Here is an 18,145-nt window from a genome sequence, read left to right on the forward strand (position 1 = left end):
GGAAAATTTATTTATTCAGAATCTTCTTCACTCTGACTATTCTAGGTAATCAAAGTTTTACTGTCTCCAAATGGGGCTGTGGAGGAGGGGCAGTAAGGCTGGGGAAGTGACTGACAGATGGCTAAGTAGTGTCAAGGGCACTAAATTACATGCCCCCGGGGCTGCTAAGATTTTCCAGTCAAATTTCAGCTACTTGGAATCAAGAAAATGCACCATTTTTTCCCATTTGCAAAACTATCCATCCACACAGGGAGCACTGAGAAGTCTGGTCATGATGTTTTTATTTGTAGAAGGCTGCTTTCAAAATCTCAGAGTTCCTTGCAAAGAAAATGGCAAACAAAGGTTTAAGTCACTGATAAAATTAAGTGTTTAAACTGGGTTTTCCTCCCCCCAAAACACGAAATGGGCAGATTTCAGATTTCATCAGCTTCTGAGCACAGAAGGGAGTCTTAAACATTAAGGGAAGAGAGAACATTCCACCTCTAAAGGTCAATTTAAGGGCTTTTATGTAAATAAACGTTGGATCCCAGGGGGTCACTCATAAAAAAGCAAAAGCATTTGCAAAGACATTTGGATTGTTCCTCAATATTTAAGTGGGTGGAACAGTACTTGAAGGAATTGATATCTGCCAGCATCCTCCTGCTTTACAAAAAGGAGTGATCAAAATATGACGATATCATACAGATAAAGCATCACAAAGATCAAGAATGTTAGAGATGATGGTAGAGGTGGTTGTGGTGTATGACCGCTGAGTGTGTTTCATGTACAAGATATTATCCTAGTCAACACCCTTTGAATGTTATCTATTCAACAGCCTATGGGGTTGTTATTATCAGTACCATTGTAGGGATGAAGAAAGAGGGTCCCAGAAGTAACTTGCCACATAATTAAGAAGTAAGCCAGATGCCACTTTAACCAGCTTAATCACAGTCAATTAACCTACATACTATCTCCAAGAATCGACCGAGTACTTTCCAGGGTTAGAGCAAAGTACTTCGTGTCAGAAACAACAATGAAAGAAAACGTTGCCCAGGGAAAGTTTCCATACCAAAGGCCAAACTCTTCAGCCCAGAAGAAATAGGATGTCCCAGGGGAAACAGAGAAGGCACAGAATTCTAACTCTGTCTCTGCTCCTACAAAACCTCCTAAATGGACAGAGATTCTCTGGCAGATCATTTATACCCCGGCTTAGTTTCCAGAGATGGAGTTTTTAATACTGTGTTCAAGGGAGCCAGAGGTCAACATGTATGAGCACTGAGAATCCACGAGTTCCCCGCAACTGTATCAAACATCTTGTATGTATGGGCATTTTTCTCATAGAGGTCACATCAGATGCTCAAAGAAGTCTAAGACATCCCTCACCGCGGGCGACCAAAGGAAGGTTTTCAGTTCGCAGGTCTCTCAAGTTACAAATTGTCCCTTGTGTTCAATAAGCCTTCGCCTATCAATGCCCAGAATGGCAACGAGGTGCCATAAAAATAGTATCCTTTCACTTACTAATTTTGCTTACTTAGTCATTCATTCAAGTGTTTATCAATTGCTTTACTTCACAGGCTATTCTAGGCAATGGGAATTCAGAGGCAAATTAATCCCACAAGCTCCCAGTCTAAGAGTCAGAAAGATACCTAAGTAGGTGATTATAAAACAATATGTAATAATCTCAATAGTGGATATATACAGGTCATGAAGAGGAGCATCTGATCTAGGCAGAGAGGGCTGGGAAGATTCTGATAGGAGTCTTAAAGAGTAAGTCGAGTTAACCAGATGAAGAAGGAAAGTCATGCAGGGCAGAGGAAATAAAAAAACAAGCCAGGTGGCAGGAAACAGCATGGTGGATGTATGGGGGAACGTCCAACAGCCTAATTTTCCGAGGACACAAAAAGGCAGAGAACTGGTAAAAGAGGAGTCTGGGGACATGGCAGTTTTAGAGGGTATTGTATGACACTCCTTTATTGCATAAGGGTTCTATTCTAAGGGCATCCCATTAAAGGATTTAAACAAAATTCTAGGTAATCTAGCTGTTGTATGGAGAGGGGGTTGAGAGAAACCTGTTACATTACCCCAGGCCTGAAGTGATGTAAACATATATAGACACAGTGGTCATCTCTTTCCCCTCTAGACTGGAATGTTGCCTAATTTGACTTTTCTGACACCCGCTCCAGACCTACTACAGATATGACATACAGCAGGTGCTCGGTATTTTATGTTGAGTGAATAAATTAAGAATGAAGATGGGAAGGTGCACATCATGTCTGAGAAATATTTAGGGTATTAACTTGGCAGGAACTGGAGAGAGAGCAAATGTGGACAGTGAGAAAAATGGAAATGGAGGTAGCTTCTAACAACATGAGCTTTGGAGTCAGCGGATCTGGGTTCTAACGCCTATCTTCTGAACTCGAATGGTGCTTGCTTGAAACAAGTAGGAATTGGAAGGCAGAGGTGGTGGTTTAATGTGGACTGAGCTCAATAGAATTAATCCTTTGTATGGTCATGAAAAAGAGAGACAGGGAAACAGAGACAGAGGAGAGGGACACAGAGTCCCAAGAATGGAAAGCCAAGAGGGGAGATGCAGAAAGAGAGGATGTGCTTTGGGGGGATGTAGTCTTCAGGGGCTGAGCCGTGGTGAGAGCAGGTGTCAATGACACTGTCCACCGGGGTCCAAATGTGTGGTGTTAATAAGTAGGTGCTTAGGAGGATGAGTAGAGGGGAGAGTAGGAAGCCAGAGGAAGAAGAGAGGAAGCAAGATGACGATGCCCTGCTGTGAGGAGAAGGAAACAGACCCAGCTCTTCTCCTGTAACACAGATGGCCCTCCGTTACCTGATATTAATCTGCGGATCCATTACAAGACCACATTGCCTCTGGGCACACCTATTCCACAAAACAACTGGCACTTAACAAGCCTAGAAAGGACTGTTCCTTCTGCCAAAGGCCAGTTCTCTCATTTTGCCCCAAGGTGTCCACTGATTGTTCACTGGGAAGCCTGAGACAGCAAAGGTTTGATGTCACATCAGGAGGCTTTGCCCTGAGACTCTGTTGGGTCCTGAGTGAGGTGATTAACCAGGCTAAGAGGCCCCTTTCTGGAAAAAAACATCGTGGTAATTGCTGACAGCCTTCCGTACGATAGATGGAAGAATTCAGAAATCACAAGAATACTGAATAAGCAATCAGTCTATTCTTGGGTCTGCTATTACTGCCCTTCTAACTGGTTGTTCAGAGTCTCCTGGGATTCCCTAAACTACAGCACTGTTCCCAGAGACATCAAGAAACCGAGGCTGGAGACATAATAACTCATAACAAACATTCTGATTGGAACTGATGGCCATTGCGGGAGCTGTGACAACTTTTCTTGTTGTCTTATCTTCTCTTTCCCCATGATCCCCTGTGCAGGCTGGACACGAGAAGTCCTTGACCAGAGAGCACATCTGAGTTTGAATCCCAGCTCTGCCAGTTCCTAGCTGCATGGCTTTAGGCCGCTCACTTCATAGCTGCTACCTCATAGGACTTTTGCGAGGACTATTGCTAATATATGCAAATGGCCTGGCACATAGTAGACTTTCAATAAATGAGAGTGATTAGTATTATTATGATAGAGGGTATCTTTGGCGAGAATGCGAAAGACTGGCAGCCTGACAAGCCAGAAGCCAGAGCTATATTCTGGAAACTACCGCCGAAGTGTGCAGTAGTCCTAATTAGAATCCTCATTAAGTTCTGATAATGAGAAATGTGCGAGAAGACACTTTTCAATCTCCCAAGAGAAAACAGGAAGTGGGAGGATTAAAAAAAAAAAAAAAAAGGCGAAGAAAAGAAAAGTAACACTCACTGGCATCTCATTTTTGTCTTCTATATCTTATTGAGTGTTAAAAGAAATGAGATGAAATGTTCCTTCTGTGCTCACCTTTGGACCTAATGGGGTCGTTCCATAATACTCTTGCCTGAGGAGGATTTGTACCCAAGAAGATGTATTTTCCCTCCCAGCTCAAGAACCGGTGGACCCTCAAAATAACTGAGGACATTATGGGATGGAGCATGGTGGGAGCAGGTGGGTTTGGACAAGAGATTCAGGATTTAAGGTGATAATGGGCAGGATTGTTCTGGAGGATCTCTGTGTATGAGGTTTGCCATGTAACAAAGTGGAAGCTTTACAGTAGTTGTTTGGGGAAGTGATCCTAAGGAAAGGAGGAGAGTCTAGGAAGAGTGAAACAGGAGAGGAAGAAAAGCCAGCCCCAGGGGCCTCTAAGGAGCTGATAATCACTATGGGGGAGGGGCTCCGGCCTACCAGGACCTCTGAGGAGCTGATCGAATGCACTGGGAATTGTCTTCCCAAGTGAGGGAAATGGAGAATATGCACCACCAGTCCCCAGCGGGCACTGGGCAAGGTTTAGCCCATGGGGTGTTAACCCCCTCACACTTGCAGCACTGCACATGCGTCAAAATGGCGGCACACGTTCTGGGCGTTATCCTACACAGTGGAGACTAGAAGCACCAAGGCAGAAGGCAAGAGCTCTGCCTACACCTCAGCCAGGTGCGACCTGGGTCCACCTGCTCACCTGGTTGCCACAGCAATGGCTAGAGTAAAAAACAGCTGGCCAGGAGGACCTGCTACAGGAGGTGGGGGGAGGGGCTGAGGTTTTGCAGGGATATTCTCTGTCTGCAGTTCCTTTGACTCTGTGGAGCCTCTTAGAGGTTTCCCATCTGCCATCTCATCTGTTCCTCACTGAAATTCTGCAGAAAGACAGGGCAGGGTCGAAGAGCCCTACTGTGCCGACAAGGAAAGATGCTCATAGAAGGACCTTCCACAACCAGGTCAGAGTACTGAGGTCGAGCCACCCCAGGTGTCTAGAAATGATTCTCAAACAGTGGTCCACCAGCTGCTCACGTCACAATCTTTTATACAAGTCACTGGAATACTGTCTCTATTTGGAACAGGTGCCCTTTGACTTCACCATATAATGGTAACTGGGTTCCAGCCAATGGAATCTGCTTTCAGGGCCTTGGATCTAGGTGTTTCCCAAGCCCAAAGCAGTCCTTATAGGTCACAGTCTCTATGCATACCCCTTGGATGAGGAAAACAATGTTGAAGATTACACGGCTTGTTCCAAAGCTGGAATTGAAGCCACAATTTTCTCGGTGCCCATCCGAGACTTGGGAGTCTACCAATCTGCAAAATAGCAGGGAAATCTATCCAGACCTTTCTGCACCACCGCCCACCCCTTGTCCCCCAAACAATTAGCTATGTATTCTATTTGCTACTCCCCAGGACTCAGGAATGCTACCTGCTCTTGTACACCCACCCCACCCCTCACTCCAGCCCCCAAGCTTTAACTAAAGCTCTGGGTGATTTCTTGTTATCTCCATGTCACCCTGTGCCAGACCAGAGGCCCTGGGTTGAAATGAATTCCCCAGAACTCCACTGACTCTGCAGCCTTCAGAAGGGCTCTTGGAAGAGAGCAGCAGGAGGCAGGAACTTGATAGGGTAGAAGGTGATAGCGTGTCCAGATATGAAAACTAGGAGGGTAGGAGAATGCAAGACAGAATGCAGAGGGGAAGTTAAGGAGGAGTTGTGGAGGAGAAGGAGAGAGAGGAGAAGGCACGGCATCAGAAACAAGACACAGATACAGAAGAAGACACAAAGAGATCATGTTTAAGGAAGGACAGAGTCTGTAATTTATACGTCTGTCTCTTCCACTAGCGCCAAGGTCTTGGATGGCAGGACCTGTGTCTGATTCATTTCCATGTACCCATGCTTAGCTATGATCTTGACATATAGCAGATGTTCAGTATGTATTTGTCAGACCAATCAGTGGACAGAAAGACAGATTTGTAGAACAAACCAACAACAAAAGTATATAGTCGTTCCTCTTCTATGAATGAGCAAACGTAAGTCAGAGAGACTAAATCAGTTGCCCAAAGTGTCACAGGCAATAAAAAGGTTGGCTAATACTTCAACTGAAGCCGGGGTGACCCCAAAGTCTCCCATTAGCCCTATTTGGATAGGGAAAGTCACCAAACTTCCTGTGCTTCTGCACCAAGGAAAATTCATCTTACTTCTTGGGGCTAGTTGGGCCAGGGCTAATGTCCCCCAGAAGCCCGAAAAGGGAGAGATAACCAACAGAGTTGGTATTTCACCTGGATGCCCTCCTGTCCTTTTTCTCATTTCCATGCACCCCTCTTTCAGACTCTGTGAGCCTTTGATCATAACTACCAGCTCCTGAGGCTTGGAAGCTCTCCCTTTGGGCCACCGGCACTGCTTTTGCCTCACCTGTAGTGAGCCCGAGTTTCTGCGGGTCCCCAACCCTTTTGCTAATGATTGGCAGATGTGTAAGAATGAAAGTCCAGCTTCCTTGCTTGGAGTAGATGCTAATTTTGAGGAGTGTTACACACCAGAGCTACCCTCTATAGGACATTGCCCGAAACTGTGCCCTTGTGTGGTTTTTCCCTCTTTTGTCTGACTCTCATCATTACCTTACCAGTTCCTCCCGGATCCTCCTTTCTTCTTTGCTCATGAATCCTTGCCCAAGACAATCCTTGTCTTGGGATTTGTTTCTGGGGATCCCAATATAAACAAAAGAGAAACCCCAAACTACTCCATGAGCCTGGTTTCCAGTGAGTACGAGTCCATGATAGGCAAATACTTCATACAAAATATAGCTCCCATTTATTAAGCAACCACCATGATTAAATGTTTCCCACACCTTACCTCAAATGTTCAAACAACATTACAAGGTAGGTCTGATTGTAGACCATTTTGCAGATGGTCTCATCTCTATTATAGAGATGAGAAAATCCAAGCTCTGAAACAACTCAGTGATCTCCCCAAGACTGCCTAGCTAGAAGTGTGAGAGACGGGATTTGAACTCAAGACTGTCATTAAAGCTTTCCTGTCCATGATTTCTCTCTTGATGGTAATTGCTTATCCATTTGTTCACCTACCATTTTCATTTGTTTTCTTGTGGGGAGGGAGGGATAGTGGTAGAGAGATCCTTATATCCTCAAGGCCCAGTACAATGCCTGACGCATAGTAGGTACGCTCTACTTGTTGCGTGAATAACTAAATGAGGTGCTTGAGAAGAACAAAACACTTAGAAGTGTCTCTGAATTTTCTCCAAAATTCCATTGACGCTGTCTGAGAAAGTACTGAAAACCCCCATGAGGCAGATTCCCACAGCAAATAATGAGACCCAGGATAAAGGCTCTAAGACCTACTCAGTGTTAACATTTGGGACCTGAATACGGGGACACAACGGACATGGCTGCAGAAATTTCTACAGTTTGTGGAAATCCTGTACATTCAGCTCAACTGCCTTTGATAAGTGGGTAGCAAAACACAAAAACAAAATTACAGCATCAAAACCAGCTTCCAATTACCAGAAAATAAGGCACCCGCACATCATAAATTGCCTCTTTAGGACCTCCTCATTTTGTACCTTTTAAGATGGAGACAATGAAGTGTTCCATTTGGATGTTGAGATTCTGAAAAATGAGGTGCCCTTTTATAATGTTTTAAAAGGAGGCATTATACGATTTGAATCTTAGTGAACCCTCTGAACTTGCAAAAAGGAAAAATTCAAGAGGATGTGACAGAATTATTTCTAGCAACCATGACATTTCTTGATGTGAAATGCTTTCTTTGAACTGTACAACACAGCACGAGTTGAGTTTTGGAATCTGACAAGAAAATAGTGAGATGCCAAGTTGACAATGTAGACATTCTTCTCCTACAAAGCTTTTCCCTCCATTGCTGGATCCAGATTGTACCAGCAACTTAGAGAGGGCTGAGTGGGGTACTAGAAATGATGGAACCAGAACATCTAAACCAGGTTCAGATGACCACTCCAGCCCTTGCTCTGTGACTTAAGTAAGTCATTCTTATCTATGAAATGGAGTTACTGGCCCTTTCAGAGTTACTGGGAGGATTAAATATTGGGCATGTAACTGCCTTAGCACAGAGTAGGTGAGTTAAATGGTGATGATGAACGTGATGGTAAAGATGACATTTATTAAGTGTTTTTAATATTCCACATACTCTTCAGGATATTCCACATACTCTTCAGGATATTCTAGCTACTCTAACAGATAAACCCTGAAATGTCAGGGCTTAACACAATGTTAAGATGACTTCTCAGGCATATAAAGTTCAATTAGCAATGGGAATGGTGGCCGGAAAAGTCACTGCTCCACAAAATTATGCAGAGACTGATGGCTGACCAAGGCTCTGCCATCTTCAACATGTGGTTTCCCAGGGTGTGCTGGGCACTGGCATCTAAAATGTCCATTTTCTGTTGGCTTTGGACATTGGATTTTGGATGCTTTGGAGGTGAGTGATCTTCCTAAAATTTGAATGATTATTCAAATTATTGAATAATCATTCAAATTTTAAATAATTGAATCATTGGATAATTTATTCAAATTTTAGGGAGATCGCTCACCTCCAAAGCCAACAGTGCCTACCTTACACTGTTGTGGGGATCTAATGCTACAATGCACACAAAGTCCTCAACGGTGTATGGCCACATAACCAGAATCCACAAATACACTTTGTCTGATAGTTACTGTTTTTGAGTTGTGACCAGATGGCTTCACTAGGGGGCGAATCTGTCATTGCCCCCTACAGCAGCATGATTCTCTGTCCTACCCTTGCTTCCATGGGGCTCTGATGTACGCTGTCAGTGACCCCACCTCCAAAGAAGGTTCCTAAGTACTGGAGAAGCATCTGCTGCCATCCAGACTCCTCTGATAACCACAACTATACCCCAGGGAGAAAGAGAGAGGGAGAGAGCCCATGAGATTTACTCTGGGAGACACCAAGAGACCCTGTGACCAATGAAGATCGCCACATCCCAGGGCAAGGAGCCTGACTCACTGCAGATTGTGGTCCAGTACTCTCTCTGCTTGAGAGAGACAACTCTTCTAAGTGGCCAGAAACAAGGAGCGTCACTCCAGGAGACCCTGGAGCTCTGGCTTTGAGCAACCCCTGTGAATTCCTGCTTCTTCCCTTGCGTTATGCCCCAGTGGCTGAATTCCAATGACAAGCGCATCTCTGTGCCTGGGACTTTCTCCACGCTTTGGAAATCCCTCTGCCCTGACACAGGAGAGCCTGGGAAGGTCTGATCCTTAACCACCCCCCAAAGCAATGCTCAAAGTGTGTCTGATGGGACTTGCTGTGTGAAAAGCCCAGTGCCATCTGCATTCGGCTGGGATGATTCTGCTTTTGTCTTCCACGCCTGCCCGACCCACCCCTACAGCCTTGAATTCCAGTCCCTCACAGTGGTAGCTGGCAGGAGAACATATCCTACCCGGCTGTTTTCCTTTTCCATTCTCCCCCCCGCCTACCCCTTACTGGGCTTCCCTTCCTATTCTCAGATCCACTTTGCTCAGGGCCCCTTTCCTATGAGACCACGTTAGGGCAGGTTTCTACCTGAAAATGTCACTGAAATAATACAAACAGAAGCCACGCAGGAAATAAAATTTAACACAAAGGGGAAGAATCCGATCTCTGGTGTTTTTTTTACCACCCTAGTCACTGATAAAAACAAGCGAAAACCTCAGCAAGATGCTTGACCAGCGCAGATAAACTTACTTATGAAGAGGGGACCTAGCAATGGCGTTTTATTAAAGGCAGGACGTGAACCTAAAAGACACAGACTCTTACCAAAAAGGATTCAAACAAAAAACAAATATTCTCCTGGAAAATTTGCACAGGTTGCTGTTAAATAAAAATGCCTTTTACCTGTAACAATTTCCCATGCATCCCAAGTAGGTATTAAAGATTTAGCTCTCTGTGCCGATACTGGTGGTTCCTGGTGGAAGCTCAGATTAGTATGTGGGACCCTAGGAAGTGTTAAAATCAAACACAAACGGAGACCAGCCTTGAGAATTCCCTGAGCAGACAGAACCAGTGGTAGTCCTACAAGTGAAGCTGAATTTAGGTTATTTTGCAAGACAAGCAAGGCTCACTTGACCTGGGTCACTTTTTGCTGACACCTCTGAAAATCACAAGCCAAAGGTTTTGTTCCCCCCAAACTGATACAAGGTCGCCACTAACCAGTTCCTTTTCATTTAAGAAAATTCTAATACGGCAACGCATCATCTTGAAGACTCCACAGTCGCTGCCTACGTGCGATCTCAGCTTCTTTACAACGGTATACCTCTGAGCCTCATTCCACATTTTGGGTTGAGTGCTCCCAGTTTGCAAACTGTCTTTTTTGTGTGTGTGCGCGATAAACTGTTAATTATCACCTCGATGATTCACGGGTTTTACTTCCGTTTTGTTGTTGCTGTGTTTCATTTCCTGAACTTTGGACAAAAGATACATGACAACCCCAACAGCATCACATATAATCAGTTTTATTGCCAGGTAAGAAATTCATATTAATATAGTGAATACATGTTTACAAATAAACATTTTTAGAAAACAAACAAATGTCTTTTTTTTTTCTTCATTGTAGGAAGTATTATTGGTATCATAAACTCTGCAGCTGTTGACAAGTATTAACACAGGTTTACTTGCAGAACATACGGTTACTAAAATATTTGCACATAAAATATGCTCCATTTACACGGAAAACTGGGTAGGGGGGGGAGTGAGATGGGGGTGCCAGGCAGAGCCCAAGGCAGATGGAGGCTGAGATGCTCTGGGAGGGCGAAGGGAAGTCAGACTCTGGTCCCATTGGGTTGGAAGTCAGGGATAGCTGAAGGCAGGAAGTAGAGGCTAGTGTCAGGTTCTGGGAGAGGGAAGGACAGCCTCTTTATTCGAGTTTCTCTCTTCTAAGCTCCCCACTGTAGCCACAGGATTCTTGTCGACACACGGCAGCCACAGATTCGTCAGTACGCTGAGTTCCATCCACCCTCCCTGTCCCACCCCTACTGCCCTGGTCCCAGTTCTCAAAGCCAACTGGAAGGTAGCGAGACAGAGAAGGAACGTTCTTGTCCATCATCCTGCCGCATCTTACTGACCGCACTGCGACCGTCCTGCCCAAACCCCGTCAACTCACAAAACTCACCAGATGAAACTGACTCAGAAGAGAAGGATCACGGAGGGGACAAAAAATTTCGGTAGATTCAGAGACCAAGAAAGGTCCGTCATCAGCACGGGGAGAAAGGTCAGATGAAGGGAGTTGGGGACGAGGGGCAAGATGAGCTAAAAGGGGAAGGAGACTCACAGACCTTTGGGGCTGGAGGGAACCTCACAGAGAAGCAGACCCAGTATTTCCTGAAATAGACGCTGTGCATCACTAGCAAATGCAAAAATGATTTGTAGTAGCACGAGGATATAGCACTGGTTAACACCGAGTCACGGAGGGGAGTGGGTTCCTTCTCGTTTTGTCAGTCCGATGGAGTCCCTTGGAGTGCTAAGTCTCCTCTGGGTGCTGGTATGTCTTTAACAGCTCTTAACATCTGCTAATCATTTTAATAAAGAAAAAGGGAGAGAGAGGAATGATGGAATGGAAGGGGGGGGCGTGGAGAGAGAGAGAGAGACAGCAAGACCGAGCGCGATCCAGCAAAAGCCAGGCTCTAAGTTCAGACCCTTCCACAAGCCACAGTAGCTAGCTCGAACTGAACAACTGCTGCTTTGTTGCCTTCGCCCGGATCTTTACGCTTACTTTCTATTTAGGGTGATTGATACCGCTTTTCTATTTGTAATGGTGAAAGCAGGTTTTCCTTTTAAAAGTTCGAAGTATTAGGAGTGAATCGATTTAGCCACAAATGCTTCCATGGTGATCCAGAAAGATGGCCAAAGCAGGTTTCAGTCCGGGGGTAACTCATTTCACCGAAACACTGACCAACGGGGCGGTGCCTACCCCACTCTCGGCAGCGCTGGGATCCCAGCAAAGAGGCTGAGAAAGTGGGCACTCTGTTCCCTCCCCCTCTCCCCCCACCAACCCTGCTTTGTCCAGCGCAGAACCACTTTATAAATGAGGATCTCCTAGTAGTGGCGTCTGTGCACGGTGGCGTTTTAAGAAATGGGTGGAAGTTTTGCTTGATCTAGCCCCATTTGTATACGTTTCAGATGGGAGACTGTGACCCGGAGAGAGAACAGGCATTGTCAATGTCCCCAGAGGGGCCGGGAATGAAAAGGAGGCTAAGCCCCTGATTTCCTGGCTTCCATAATGTTGGAGGTGAGGCAGGGGAGGCAGAAACACCTCCCTTGGGCACCCCGGGGAACCCTCTGGATCTTCTTGGGCCACCACGTGCAGCTTCAACACCAGAAAAGGGTCTCAGTCCACTGGCGAAGGCCATTAGGGACTGGTCGAAAACTTCCCACCTGAAATCAAAACCTCCTCTCTCGCTTACTCTCCTTGTTGGGCTTCCATGGAACAAATAGAAGCATCAGGGAAACGGTCTTCGTCGGGATGCCCAAGGGCCATGGGCTGTGAGAACGAATCTGAAAACCACCCCAGGGCATTCTGGCTAGGAGAGGAATCCGTGGAAATATCTGGGGGAGGTGGCTTGGAGGGCGGTGGGAATGACGAGACCCAGAAATGCTTGAGAAGTTTGGGGCGCCCGATGACAGTAGGACCGGGGGGGTGACAGGGTGGGAAGCAGGGAGGTCTTCGTCTATGGGTTCCCCTGACATGGTAGCAGCCCCCCTCAGAATGTGTGATGCACGGGCTCACCAACAAAGTGGCGGGGGGTGGGGGGAGGAAACATCTATTACTGCAGGAAACAGGAGGGGAGGGGGGCTAAGAACACAGGTTGCACTTGGGAAACAAGACTGTCATCAAACAGTAACACATTGAAGGCACCACCCACGCTTATGACATTTTCAGTCCAAAGCAGTTGAAATTTGGCGGCGGCGGCGGCAACGGGCTGGGGGTGGGGGTGGGTGTTGGGGAGAGACGGGTGATGGGAGGACTGGTTTCAGTGTCTGTTTCTTGTCTCAGAGGCGAGGTGGGAAATGCGGGGTCCCCTTCTCACCTCTTGTTGACTTTCCAACCGTGAATTTGTTGTTGCTGCTGTTGTTCTGATGTCATTGTTCGTTTCCTAAGTCTCGAGGATTCTAGACAAAAACTGATTTGCTGTTTTTGTCTGTTTTGTAGTGGGCTTGTGATCAATTATCTTTTTTTTTTTTTTTTTTAAAGAAAAAAGAAAAAGTTATTTCACACTCTCTGGACCCTCTCTCCCCGCCCGGAAAAGCCTACTATATCCTTCCAATGTCCATGGTCATGGTCTTTACGGTACTTCTCTTCTCTAAAATGCTCTTTCTTTCGCATCACTGCCGGTGGGTTCTATTTATTTTTTGTGAGTTTGAGTGTATATCATTTTTTTTTTTTTTGCTTCCAACATGGACGATATGAAAAGTACTATAAATAGAACGGTTGGGGTCCAGTTACTGTCTCACGCTTGTCAAAACTGTGTGTCCACGTCACTACTTCTTGGGATTAGAAAACACTTATAAAGCACACGGCTTCCTCCCCAGTGAGACCTCCTCTTAAACACACTCTTCTCTGAGGCCCACGCTCGGGCTCCCCCTGCCTCAACCTGGCTCTTTTCATCCCGGAACAGGCAGCCCATGGTAAATGGCCGATGTGCTCAAATGGGCAATTTCTCTAAGTTGTGCTACTTTCATTTTTTTTTTTTTTTTTGTCATGGATTTCAGTTTTAAGTCAGGAGGAAAAGAAAAAAATTAGCCCCACAACGTACGCATGTGAGTTGGCCACCTCGGGCCTGAAGTCGAAGGAGCCGTGCCTCAGTTTCCCCTCTGCTGTATTGCTGAACACCCCTGCTTCCATCTTGCTCAGCTGCGCGCTGACACGTGTTAGGCGTGACCCAAGAAAAGCGTGATTTCACGTCACCAGCAGGTTTGTCGTCGGTTGGTGTGGGGGGAGTCGGGGTGTGGGGGAGCGGGTCGGGGAGGACAGGGAGGGTGTAGGCCGGGGGTATTTTTTGCCTCTCTCAGTTGAGTATGGTCTCCAGGATGCTCCCTGTAGTAAAAGCTCAGACAGTCACTTCTGTTTTGCTGTTGGTGATGAAGTATGGCTGTGGGGGTGGGTAGTGCTGGGTGCGAGTCCCCAAGGGGTCGCTGGAGCCCGAATCGGCGGCGCCAAGCTTGCCCTTGTTACCGTAAGCCTGCCTCCGGAGGGAATGCTCGTTGGGGTCCCAGCCCTTGAAGTTGGTGGTGGAGTTGTAGGCCAGGGGATGTGGGGGCATCTTGTTGGTGCGGGACTTCTGTCCATTCTGCTTGGCAGGGCCGTGCTCGGGGCTGAAGGCCCGTGGCTCATCGTCTACTCTTACGGGGTGCAGAGGGAGGTTCCCCTTGGCGGCCAGCTCGGCCAGGTGCCGTCGCTTGGAGGAGAAGTCATCATTGACCTTGTCGGCTGTCCAAGGTAGACGGAGAAGGGGAGGGGAGAGCAGAGAGAAAGAGAGAGAGAGAGAGAGGGGGGAGAGAGAGAGACAGTTAGGGACTGGCAAGTCAACCTGGGCACAGCATCCAAGTGAGCCAACAGTCCAAACGAGACACACACCAGAAACTCCATCTGGGACAGAAGGAAGGAAGACAGAAGGAAAGAGGGTCAAGTTCTTTTCACAAGCAAGATCAGGACCAAGGAGGAAAGGGCGTACCCCGCAGAAACTCTAGATCTCCCCTCCCCCAAATAAACACTTCTCCACCATAAGGCACCTAGCATTGTACACCCCTGGCTTTCTTATAAACACCCCCATAGATTCTTCATTATTAAAATCACGCACTCGGGGGCAGCTGGGTGGCTCAGTGGGGTAAAGCCTCTGCCTTCAGCTTGGGTCATGATCCCAGGGTCCTGGGATTGAGACACGCATTGGGCTCTCTGCTCAGCAGGGAGCCTGCTTCTCTCTCTCTCTCTCTCTCTCTCTCTCTCTCTCTGCCCACTTGTGATCTCTGTCAAATAAATAAAATCTTTAAAAAAAAAATCATGCATTCGTTCTTGTTAGGGGGAAATACTGAACATCTTGAGAAATATTCATGTCTGTCACCCACCATTCAAGACTGCCAATACCAATACTTGGCTGTATCCACTTCTGGTTTGCTCAGTTACTGGAGTGCAGTTTGGGATTTCTATTAATGCGTCTGGTTGCTTTTAGCAGTTAAGCAGACCTGTGTTCAAATCCCAAACCTGCCACCTCCCAGAAGCGTGACTTTGGCTACTTAATAAAAGTTAAGAAACTTCTCAGTTTTTATTACCATTGGTTTCTACGTAAGGAGAGAAGTTACAATAAAAAATATAGCGAGAGGTATTTTCCCAGAGGGTTGTTCGAAGGGTTAAATGATACGATGCTTGTAAAGTATTTAGGTATTAGCTCCTATCATTGTCATTATCATTATAAATCACCGTTTAATTTCCACATAACATCCTATCAAGTATTCCTTCAAGTTGTTATAAATCACTAATAGACAACATTTTAATGCCTACATAATATTTCACCGGGTGAAACTATTAAAATCAATCAGTCCTCCCATCGACGAACAGGCAAGGTTGCCTAATATGCTGCTGGCATAAATAAAGGGGCAATGAGAACCTTCAAGACTAGAGCTCTTTTCTTGTTTAGAATTTCGAATTTAGAGTAATCGCAAGAGTATTTTTCTTCATCTACATCCAGGGATGACAAAACTCTATAGCCCTTGGACCAAATCCGGATGCTGCCTATTTCTGTCAATAAAGATTTGCTAGAACACAGCCCTCCTTGCTCGCTCACCGACGGCCTCTGACTGCTTCTGCTTCTGCGGTGGTGGAGCCGGCTACCCAAGCCAGAGACCAAGAGGCCCACAAAGCCTGAACTCTTTACTAGCCAGCCTGGAAATGAATGACCTCAAGTGGAATTACGTGGTCAAAGGGTGTAAAACCTTATCAAGGTTTTGTTTTGTTTTGTTTTTTAAGATTTTATGTATTTATCAGAGGGGAGAGAGCGAGCACAGGCAGACAGAGAGGCAGGTAGAGGCAGAGGGAGAAGCAGGCTCCCCGCCAAGCAAGGAGCCCGATGTGGGACTCGATCCCAGGACGCTGGGATCATGACCTGAGCCGAAGGCAGCTGCTTAACCCACTGAGCCGCCCAGGCGTCCCTCAAGGTTTTTGATACATATTGCCAACTCCACCAGAATAGAGTCACACAGATCTCTGTACCATTTCACCACATCGTCTCCAGCACTGATTCCTTCCTTTCTTCCTTCCCCCCTTCCTACGTAACTCCCTCCCTCCTTTCTAATCTTGGCCCCTCATTCTCTTCCTCCTTCCTTCTTTCCCCCTCCCCCCCTTTTCCTTCCTCCTTCCTTTTTTTTTTTTTTTTTTTCCAGTTCGATTACTATTAAAGATTACATTCCAATGTCCGCTTGGCAGTCAGGCTGACACCTCATTCGCGTGTCCCTAGTTTCTAACAAGCTTTTCCAAGTCTGGGACATCTCAGCCTGTTGCTCTCAGTGTGTGACCAAGAGGGAGACAGCACATCTTCAGCTGATACTGGAAGAGACTGAGACCCTGAGTGCACACGCACGTGCTCACACAACTCACACACACGCACATGTAGCTTCACTTTTTTCTCTGCCACTCAGTGCTGACTGGGAAACGAGTAGGGGCTTCTGTCTCCCTCCATGATGCTGCACCAGTCAGCTCCAGAAGCCACCCAGCTCAGGGTGGGGGCACTGAGACCCCTGAAGGCAGGCACTGTCCTGGGGAAAGGGTTGCAGCCAGGGCACTGCCATCCACAGGCAAATGGCCCTGAGCACTTGGAGGGAGGAGGGAGCGCGCCCTGCCCATTCTGTCCTTCCACCTGCAGGGCGGAGCGAGGCCCTCTCCCACACACAGCCTGGGTTCCACAAGAACTTGTCTTTCTTTCCTTCTACCTTTATTTGATAATTTGAGGAGATCTTTAAATTTTGTTTTCTTAAAATTCTTCTTATCATAAGCCCCTCTACACTTTTTTTTTTTTTTAAAGACTTTATTTATTGATTTGACACAGAGAACCCAAGTAGGCAGAGAAGGCTGGGGGGGAAACAGGCTCCCCGCGGAGCAGAGAGCCTGATGCGGGACTCGATCCCAGGACCCTGAGATCATGACCTGAACTGTGAAGGTGCAGAGGCTTAACCCACTGAGCCACCCAGGCGCCCCTCCTCTACACTTTTAAAATTTATTTCTTAGTAGGATGACTGGCTGGCTCAGTTGGTACAGCATGTGACTCGATCTCGGGGTCCTGCGTTTGAGTTCCACATTGGGTGTGGAGATTACTTAGAATAAGTAAGATAGATAAAATAAAATTACTTTCCTGGCCGTAACCTTTGAACTTACATCCCTTTGGAGAGGAGAAATATTTGCTGCTTTTTCATCCATGCTTCCAACTTCCCACATGGTTACGCATGGGAATTTCTCTGTATGTACATTCACCGAAGTGCCATGTTTCTTTTCCCATTTGAGTCTTTCAGCAACCACAGGAAGTAGGAAAGATGAGGATCTTCACCCCGGCTTGATAGATTAGGAAACTGTCAAGCTCAGGCCTATGAAATGATTAACAAAAGGTACCCACAGCTAGTGGCTGGCCAGGGTGGACCTAAGTCCAATAGACATTATGTGATGCTTTTCAAAGGCCATAGAGGAAAAGATTCAGTTTCGGGACCGAGGGCACAAAAATACGTCCCACTTGCCCCCTCTGTGTCCGTGGCAGACATCACTCATTGATCATAGCACTCTGTCCTGGCAGGTGTGGCCTAGGCTCAGACTCCTCAACATAACACCCCAGGAAGCCACACATTAACCTTCCAGGCTTAATACTGGTTAAGTTGGGTTTCTGTCCCTATTCATGTAAATAGCCCTGGCTCATGTGATCTTTAAAGAGAAAGTCCCCTTCTCCCTAAATTCTAAAGCTGTCTGAAAATACAGAGTGTCGAAAGGAATCCGCTCCTAAACATATGAAGAGCACACGTTCCCCAAAATACCGTGACTGTTTGAAGGGGCAAGAGTTAAACTCAAGTCAATGTTAGAGGCCCATCCTCTTGCCTTCCAGAAGAAAGTTCTAGATTTCCAATGCCAGGAAGTTTCAACAGAAGCATACCCTGATAGTCCCCCTTGGACTTGGGGAGGGGGGGCAGGGACACGAATCCAGTTCCCTCCAGGACAGATTCACCGGCATCTCCGAGGTGGCCAAGACTGAACCCATCATCATTACAAAGATCTGTTCTCCTTCAGG

The 18,145-nt window shown here is 46.5% G+C and overlaps 1 protein-coding gene across 2 annotated transcripts in view; it reads right to left on the reverse strand.

Moving 5' to 3' along the window:
• Positions 1-10,335: 10,335 nt before the first annotated feature.
• Positions 10,336-18,145, reverse strand: part of SHISA9 (shisa family member 9) — a 277,534-nt gene continuing 269,724 nt past the window's right edge. For both annotated transcript variants that reach the window (XM_082714085.1, XM_082714084.1), the window contains one exon: positions 10,336-14,316. In XM_082714085.1, coding sequence (XP_082570211.1) covers positions 13,937-14,316 — 380 coding nt within the window. In that variant the 3' untranslated portion in view covers positions 10,336-13,936. The remainder of the gene's footprint in view (positions 14,317-18,145) is intronic.

This window comes from Mustela nivalis (assembly GCF_964662115.1).
Source record: "Mustela nivalis genome assembly, chromosome: 19".
Lineage (NCBI taxonomy): Eukaryota > Metazoa > Chordata > Mammalia > Carnivora > Mustelidae > Mustela > Mustela nivalis.